The sequence below is a fragment of the Antrostomus carolinensis genome, unplaced genomic scaffold (genome assembly GCF_000700745.2).
Source record: "Antrostomus carolinensis isolate BGI_N321 unplaced genomic scaffold, ASM70074v2 scaffold5527, whole genome shotgun sequence".
Lineage (NCBI taxonomy): Eukaryota > Metazoa > Chordata > Aves > Caprimulgiformes > Caprimulgidae > Antrostomus > Antrostomus carolinensis.
The window spans coordinates 104405-113994 of NW_010329716.1; the positions used below are offsets into that span (position 1 = coordinate 104405).

Below are 9590 nucleotides of genomic sequence, written 5' to 3' on the forward strand. Positions count from 1 at the left end.
CAGGAACATCCCTACCTCAATCCCTAGGGATAAAGGTGATGTGAACTGGTGCACAGCTCCAACCCGAGCAAACCCTGGCAGCATTACTGACCATCTCTGATCCCAGCTGCCCAGCAATGCTGACCTGATCTCTGCTTGAGCCCAGACCAAGTAGCTGGGACTCAGAAGACCTTGATGGAAGATGCCCAAAGAAGGCTGAGCCTTTCAAGAACCTGAATTCAGGTGTTGATATTCCACTGTGGCTCTCCTTGAGGAAATGTGGAGGTCTGGGAAGAGGTGGAACAGCACATCACTGACTGCTCCTCCTCCCAGAATCAAGGAGGGACTCGGATAAGAAAGATTGATTTAAGTGTTCAATCAGGTTTCTTGGTTATTTTTGTTAACAGAAAGGAAGCCTTAATTTAAGTAGTTATTTTCATCTCTGTTTTATTTAATAGTTATTTTCATCTCTGTTTTATTGAATAGTTATTTTCATCTCTGTTTTATTTAATATTTTCATCTCTGTTTTATTTAATAGTTATTTTTTCCTAAAAAATGGATGATCTGAAACTAAAGATAGCTTTGACACCTAATTTAGCACTTTGTTTAATCAACCAGGAAAATGCATGATATCAAAACATACACCCTTTAACTGAGCAATTACATAGTTCCAAACAAAGTTACTCAGGCATTTACTGTTTTCATCTTTATATTATGAGAAAATGGGCAGAAATTAACTTTTTTTTTTTCTAGAATACATTTCTACTTCTAATACACATTAAATTGTCTTTGGATTGAAATTGAAACAGCATTAAATGGGCCTTTTTAATGTTCAATGGTACTTGTCCTGTCTCAATGCCCAGGGTTCAATTCCTATCATAATTCAGAGCAGAAGGCAGCTTTGGGTGCCTTGGGGCCAGGCCATCTCAAATAGAGAGATTCAGGCTTGAAAGATTACAGATTTCTGCATCTCAGCCCCATTTCCTTTTCCTGGGGAGATGTAACTGTCAGTAAGGTGATGGAGCAAGAGACTACAATGAAGGGAAGTCCTATCAGACACCTCTGGATCCTCAATACAGCTTCAGCCCCGGCCCAAAAATCCTCCCTGCACTCAGGCAGAGGTCTCTCCTACAAGCCCTTGCACAGGTGAACTCCAGACACACACAGAGAATAGAGAAAGCCAAGGTGAGAAGGTGACCTGGCTGCCACCAAGGTGACCAGATCACACCAAAAGATATATCTATGCTTATAACAAAGTACTGCCCATTTTTAGGTGATCTGAACCATCAAATGCTGACTCCAGGGCAGACACCTGAATTTTCAGCTGAAAGTTATGGGAGGGTGAGATGGAAACAATTTTTTAAAGATGCATGATTATAATTTAGTTTAATGAAAGGAATGAAGCAAAATGTGAGGAAAGTTGTAGAAGTTCCATCTACTTAGGTTAATGCCAAATTCAAGCCAAATAATGTTTAAATTTATTTATTTATTTAAGTAAATGAGATCTTCTATAAAATCTTTTCTTATACACATTTATCTTTGTCAATAATATTTTTCCCTCCTTTATTCAGATCTTCACACATTTTGTATGAGTGACATTAGGGAAGATTTTTCCCTTACTCCTGCACATTTAAGTTTAAATCCTATCTATCAAAGAACCAGAGAGAAAACTTTCCTTTGAAAAAGACTAAAAATGCAACTGATTTCCAGGAACTACTTCACACTTTCATTTGGAAAGCAACATTACCAACTCTTCCATTTTTTTTTTCTCCCCTCTTAAATTCTGAAATGAATCAAAACTTCAAATCCAGTTCTTAAAAATTCCAAACAAACCCCATATAACCTATTAACTTCTACGCCAGATAATCTTTTGCCTTGCCAATACTCGCCTTCGTGTTTCCTGCCAATAACAAGAGAAACCAGCCTGGGCCAGAAGTCCAAGATCAACCATTTCACAATATAAATCAAGACATGAGGAAAATTTAGGAACAAGACTCTTAAGTCAGAAGTTTCCAGCTACTGCCTTAATTTCATTCCTTCTCCTGTTTGTAGTATTTCAACTCTGGCTTTATGAATAAATATCCAGGTTTACACATGTAGTATGTGGACCTGGAAGCAGCTGAGATGTGCTCAAGAGGTGACTGGATCACAGTGACAGATGCTCCAGTTGCATGTTTAACCAAGTGATATATAAAATCATAGATTGGTTTGGATTGGAAGGGACCTTAAAGCTCATCCAGTCCCAACCCCCCTGCCAGCAGCAGGGACCCCTTCCACTAGACCAGGTTGCTCAAAGCCTCATCCACCCTGGCCTTCAACACTTCCGGGGAGGGGGCATCCACAACTTCCTTGGGCAACCTGGGCCAGTGTCTGACCACCCTCACAGTGAAGAACTTCTTCCTAATATCTCATCTAAACCTCCCCTCTTTCAGCTTAAACCCATTTCCCCTTGTTTTGTCATTAACTGCCCTTATGAAAAGTCCTTCCCCAGCTTTCTTGTAGCCCCTTCAGGTACTGGGAGGCCACTAGAAGGTCTCCCCAGAGCCTTCTCTTCTCCAGGCTGAACAGCCCCAACTCTTTCAGCCTGTCTTCATAGGAGAGGTGCTCCAGGACTATATGCTCACTCTAAGCTTGGCTTTAGCAAGCTTTGGAGCATGGAGAATCATGTCCTGCCCAGGGCAGGAATGTGGTGGGAAAAGGTGAGAAAGCTTTGCTAGAGTTTGACCGTGCCCTTCCCTGCCACGTTCTTCCTCATAATTGCTAAACAGAGATGTCCCAAAGCTACCTCCTTGAAGATGAAGAGTCCTCTGTGCACGTGTGAACATGCATTTCACCAGCTTGTAAGGAAACCAGTATTTAGAACAGACTAGAACAGAATATTTGGGTTGAAAAGAACCTACAACTATCATCTAGTTCAACTGCGATGCCATGTGGGCAACCACAAGCAGCACGGTTCATTTCAGACAACAATTTTTACTAAGTACTGGAGTCCTGACGTTACTCTTTGGCTACACGTGCTTGTAGTTTCAGTTGGTGGAGTTAGTGGCATACCCCACAAATTTGTTTTTTAAAGTATTTAAATCACCATAGTTCCTGGCTCTTTATCCACAAACAACCCACAAAATCAGTGCAAGAGTCTTGTTGCCTGAACTACAGGATTCAGCTAAGAAATGGGACATTTTAGCTTCTACTGCCTCTTAGTAGCACCTCGGTTCTTACTCCAAACAGGATTTCATTTTTAAGCAAGTTTTCTACAACTTTGAGGTCAAGAAATCAATTTTTTAATATATATAAGGAATGAGAGCTGAGCTTCTGCATTTAAAGGACTCTACTCTGGGACTTTGAGGAAATCAATACCTCTCCTTAGATTTACAGAGATGGTAACACTGCAACAAAGATTTGCTGACTCCCACTTCGGGCTTCTTCCTTTCAGTGAAGTCAACTAAAATGTTACGCTCAAACTTGGCAGAGGGGTCAGGGCCTGAATCATTAAACACCAGCCAGTGCTGGTTGTGGTTTGGGTATCAGCTCTTTTTAAAGGCACATATTTCTGATAAACCTAAAGCAAGAGTGAAGAAAATTACAAATGCTGCTGGTTCAAAAAAAATAATATCTTTTTTAATTCCTGCACTAAAATGTTTGTGGAGCTGCAACATCAGGGATAGAGTCGGATTAAAATGCTGATGGAAATCATCTGCTCTCTGGGCACATCTCAAAGGGAACTGCAAAAGTGGGGAAGCTCATCTCTGCTATGGTCAATCTCCCCTTGAGGTTAAACATTATCCCAGCATCAGCTCCAGTTTAAACTGGTGCCACTTGGCCCAGAATCACAGCCCACAGCTTTCCCTCTCCACAGCATCTGAGCTTCCAAGCTTCGAGAGAATTCACCTCCATCCCAGCAGCCTCTTGCAGTCACAATGTGCCTTTCCACTCCATCCCCCAGTGTCAAGCTGGAAACTAAGAAGGTGTCAAAAATTTACAGGAGAGCAGTTTGGAAACACCTCATATTCCCCATTTCCCACAATTAATTTAGACACCTCTTTGCCTTGTGGCATAAGTCAGAGCAACAGAAGAGGTATGACAAATGCCTCCTCAAACATCCCTTCTTCATCCATCTTCTCAATTGCAGTGGCCATTTCATAATTAATGGGCTTGACATAATTAGTTGTATTTAAAGTCAGGCTATAGCTGAGCCTTTATTCTTTACTTGAAAAAACAGGCAGCCATGAACTTACAGGAAATCATCCTGCCAGCAAACAGCTCAGCTGGCTGCAGACTAATCATCTTTTCTTTCCCCTTTGTTAAACACATTCTTGCTCTTGGAAAGTGTTCAATAGTTCATTAAACTAATAATCCCATTCAAATCCTGCCTCATAAATGGATTTGTCAGTGCTGTTCCTTTCAGGAGACGGTCATTTTAAATTGTCTCTACTTTAATGAGTTTAAGGACAGATTAAATCATGGCTTTGGCTGTGATTTATTGCTCCAGATTACTTTATTAATTGTTATTTGTAAAAGCATTGGTGAATAACAGGCTTGTTTATTTTGCATTTATTTCATGCTTTGCATTTATTTCATACTTTTCCCTTTATTAAAGGAGACTGGGATGGGGACAGAGCTCCAAATAAATATGTTTCCAGCAGAAACACATATAATCTTTCCTTCTGCATTGCTGAAGCCTCTTTCACCAACAAGACACCTACAACTGTCCTCATGCCCAGCCAGTTTACTCCAGACATCAGCAAGGAGAGCTTGTGTTGGTCACACTGGAGTTACTAGAGAGTAGGAGTAGGAGATATTTAAAAGAAAATGAAGGAAGGAGCACCAAATATGTTTGGGTATTTTATTCTTCCAGAGTTGGTAAAAATTCCCCTATCAAGACATCTGGGTCACATTTCTCTGTGCAGTTCCATTGTGATTCTATTTTCTTGTCCAAATTGTGATATGACACAACTTAGAGATGGAGGCAATCCGTGGCTCTGTCCACCCAAGAGAAAAGGAGGCACTTACAAGAAAAAATGGTAGAGCAAAAGCCAGATCTAGCTTGTCAAGATGGGCGGCTGTTCTTCGAATCCTCTACTCTGTCATATTCCACTTTGGGACCAAATATATTTCTGTCATGGACAAATGATCTGCAAATGGATGGTAACGTTGTAAAAGGCTTTGAGATCTGGTAAGATAGAAGGTATCAAGCACAGTGTATGAAAGGAAAACACTTACTAACTTGTGTTAGGAAACCAGTTGTTTCAAGGAACAAAGAAGACAGGGCTACCAACAGTCCAGAAGCCCTGAGCAGAAGGTTTGCACAAAGGAGAAGAGGAAGCAGAAGTTAGGGCTCTGCACTGCATCATGGTTAGACCTAACCAGCAAATCCTCAAAATCCATTTGTCCATTCAGGACACACAAACTTTTGAACATTCTCACAGAAACCAGAGTGTTCAGGATGGCAGCTGGGGCTGGTGGCCTGGAGCTCACCAGGGAAGCTGCCACTTCAGGTCTATGTGATGCAGCTAAGCTTTGCTGTATTTTAATTCCAGTTCTATTTAAATTCCTTTCACACAAGTCTCAGAACCAAAGATATTTCTGATGAAAGCTGGATTTAAATTAGTCTATCTGAAAAAGAAAGTTGTAGGTCTTTGAAAGCAAACACCAAAGCGAGTATTTGAAATGGTGTCATAAGCCATTAAAACAGACCCCACAGATAAGGAAGAAGTTCTTCACTGTGAGGGTGGTGAGACAGTGTCCCAGGTTGGCCAGAGAAGCTGTGGCTGCTCCTCCCTGCAAGTGTTGAAGGCCAGGTTGGATGAGGCTTTGAGCAACCTGGTCTAGTGGAAGGTGTCCCTGCTGATGGCAGGGGGGTTGGGACTGGATGGGCTTTAAGGTCCCTTCCAACCCAAACCAGTCTGGGATTCTATAACTGTGTTTAGAGGTTCAGATGTGTGTTTTGAGATGTGCCACTATAGAATAGATAATTCCACAAATCTGATAGTTGAGATAAGCTACCTGCATGCCCACATCGTAAAATAGCACTAAATTTAACAAGACAACCCCACCTTCTCTTACATTCCAGCTGCACCGAGAAAGCTCACTGTTCATTCACTCCTTTTGCTAGTCTGTGAGGAAACCAACCCTTAAAATTATGAATTAGCTGATCTGCCAAAAAAAGTGTATCAAACTCAGTTTACATTTCACAGCAGCAAAGAATCCTGATACCTTAGGGCAGCAAAACCCAGGTCAGGGAAGATGTTGATCTACAACTGCACCTCTCCAGAACTGTTTCAAGGCAGAGCCTAAAGGATGAGGGATGAGCACAGTTTGGGGATTCTACAACACAAATTACTGGCTCTGTGGCTCTGCAGGAGATGGTTTCACTGGCTGCCAGACCCATCTACAGCATTGCAGCTGGTGACATCTGTAGCTGCTTTCTAAGCCCAGTAGGACATTAGTTAAAATATCACTCTTCAACAGATTTCTCATCTCAAGTGTTTTTTATCTGCTTGTAAAATCAAGATTTTACAGAGAGTTCGCTGAAGGGCTGGAAATCCTGAAGGAAAGATTTAGACACAAAACCTGGGAGACTGTCAGGGTCACTTGACATAGAGCATGAGAAGTGCCTGGGGCAGAAGCTCCAGCCAGCTGAGCTTTGCCAGCTTCCCCTGTGTTGTCCACCATGATTCCCTCCCTTGAAACAAAACTGCTCTCCCAAGGGCCACAAAACAATGAGTCTTCAGTTGTCTTAAATTATAGTTGCACAGATTTCCTTAAACAGACCTTGCACTTATCCCAGTGGGGTTGTTAATTTTCCTGCAGCAATGGCTTCAGAGGGCATGAGGAAAGCAGAAGAGAAAATGAAGGAGGTAGCAGTGTGGTCCTCAGCTCCCTGCAGGGGACTGGGAGCTGAACACTTCAGGCCTGATTCTGATCCTGCTTCTAACTGACTGTGTGGCCTCTAAGAATTGACACAACTGATAATTTGGTATTACTTTACATAAATGTTGGTCCATGTCTGAGGCTTTGAAGTAGAGAAGGGTTTTCAGAAGTAATTTTTAAAATGCACTTAGGATTTGGACCCTTCAGATTCACCAAAAGTCAAAAGGATTTAAGTTATAAATCATTTTTGAAAACAAGATCTGGTCACCTAAGTGCCATTAGACCACTTGACACCAGTGACCTTCTCTTGGGTCCTGTGTGGAATGGAAACACTCAACCTTTCTTTGCTCTGCCCTTCCCTTCTCTTCACAGGGCTCCATGAGACAGGACTATTTGTGTACACCAACTCCTTCCAGTCCTTTCTATCACCATTATGAGCACAGTCATCAGTCACATACAGCCCTGGGCAGGCAGGCTAAACAAGAGTCTCTGGATCTGGTAGACTGGCATCCCATCCTTCTCAAGAAATGGCCTTTATCTCTGTTAGTCAGAAAGATTTGGGATGTTTTATCTGAGGGATGATGAACTCAAAGAGAGAAGCATGGCAAAAGTACCTCTGGGTCATACTGGGGGAGGCACAGGGTATCCCTACCCCGTCAGTGAGCTAATGGCTGCTTTTGGTAGCTGTTTTTGAGAAGACCAAACCCTCAGGACGCTTGCTGTCCATCTTTTCTAAATCCACTGTAGCAGGAGGGAATGGCCACGCACATTTGAATTCCAAGAACAGATGCCGCCAGCCCCACAGCCCTGTCCCTGGCAGCTCGACGGCCAGGCTCCGTGTTCCAGCTCCAGCCCAAACACAGCACATTTGACTGTCTGGGCTGAAATCACAGCACTCCATCCCATTCAAGCAGCATTCCCCAGCAAGTGCCGGAGGACTCTGGCACAGCCCAGGCTTCGCGCGTGTATCACGTTCTGCTCCGATTCTGCCCACTGACACAGGAACACTTTCCAAGAACTACAGCCAGGAGGACTTAAAATAACCCAGAATCAACGCTGGGGCCAGGAACCATCTTGAGAGCATGCAAACACAGCTGAGCTCCAGCACAAGCTTCAGGATTTTCTAGCTGAGCCTTGTCTCCCTCCTCAGGTGGAAAATGCTGACGGGTCCAGCTCTCGCACTGATTTGTCTATAAATGAGACCACGACTATGCTGCACAACAAGGGACTTCGTGCGTCACCTTCCTATTAGCAACAATCATCATGTAAAAGCAGCCATCAGGGGCAATAACCTCTCAGAGCCCACTGACTGGTAGCAGAGAGTCAAAGGTGATTCCACAGTCAAAACCTGAGTTCACAGCATCCCCATGAGCGACGGTGGAAAGCCCAGCCACAGCCACCACCCCAGGTAAACGCCCAGCATCCCTCCCACAAACAGGCAGGGTGCAGATGGTTCTTCACAGTCCTGGCAGGTGAGCCAGGTTATCCCCTGTGACATGAGCTTTCTCCTATTGTAAGTCTGCAGAGCAGACTCCCTCCTGAGCTCAAGGAAATGACTTGAAAAGGCAATTCTGTAAGCATGTCTCTATGTGCTATGATAATAAAACCAAGTTCTGCTTTGTAAAATAGAAAAGAACATTAAACTTACCCTCGTAAAGTGTCTTGGCCTCTTCTTCTCACTCTGTTTGCTGGCTGTCTTTCCTCATAGCCTGCAAATCTGTCTGTCTGCAAGTCCCCTTCATATTGACCCTGGGCTCGTTCCACGTACATAACTGCTGTACATCCCAGCATGAACCTGGCCAGCCATAATACCCCCATGATGGCACGGATTCCTCAATTCCCCCGGCTGCCCTGAAAGCTTCTTCCAGCTGGAGGGTCTCTGCTGCCTTGGTGGAGGATGGTTTTTGGCAGCAGCCCCTAAGTGCCAAGGTGCCGTCCTGCTGTTCCCTTTCTAGAAGCAAAGATAGAGGAAAGAGAAAGAGACAGAAGTGTTCTTAAGGGCTTCCACATTTTTTAAGTTATTTACCATTCCAGGCAGCCCCTCCCCAGAGTTAATACAGTGGGGTCATACAGCTACATTGAGTTTGGCTCCTTGTACACACAGCCAACACACTCATGCTGTCATTCCCTACCACAACATTGCCAAACTTTTCTTTCCCAAGAGCTGGAAACCAAAGCATGTCTGTCCTGAGCCTGCCCGTGGTGGTAGGTTACCAGACTGACCTCAGCATAGCACTCTGGTTCAGAGGAGCAACAAGAGATGCAGGGCTATGAAGCAAGAGAAGACCAGAACCTCAAGAAAAAGCAGATCTTATTTACAGATCATCTTCCCAGGTCTCAGAACTCTGTTTTTACTGCATCATGCTCCAGACAGGCCATGGCATGGAAAACAACCTCCCAGATACCTGGTAATTCTAGCTGTCTGAGGAGAGTGGTCTGCTGGCAAACCCATCAGAGGTACGGCAGTGCTGAGGAAGGCAAAAGGGTCATCAGGGGCTGGAGCTGGAAGACTAGCTGGGGCTAGGGCATGAAGACACAGTGCATTAAGCTAAACTTGGTTTCTATGGAGGGTGAAGGGACAGAGGAGAAGATGGAGGGCTGGGAATGCTGGAGGGATGCAGGAGGACAGACCCTGAGCTGGGACAGGCAGGGGACAGGTCCAGGGTTTGTCCCTGAATCCCACCAGAGCAAGTCCTCATGCCCCAGAGGTTTTCTGTCCCCAGCAAGTCTGTCCTGATGAA

At 44.0% G+C, this 9590-nt stretch overlaps 1 protein-coding gene across 1 annotated transcript in view; it reads right to left on the reverse strand.

Annotated features, from left to right (window-relative positions):
• Positions 1 to 8789, reverse strand: part of LOC104528630 (fibrillin-2-like) — a gene marked incomplete at its 3' end in the record, with an annotated part of 108565 nt that extends 99776 nt beyond the window's left edge. Inside the window, 1 exon segment of the mRNA XM_010172688.2 lies at positions 8498 to 8789. Within this exon segment, the coding sequence (XP_010170990.2) occupies positions 8498 to 8667 (170 nt within the window).
• Between the last annotated feature and the right edge of the window lie 801 nt (positions 8790 to 9590).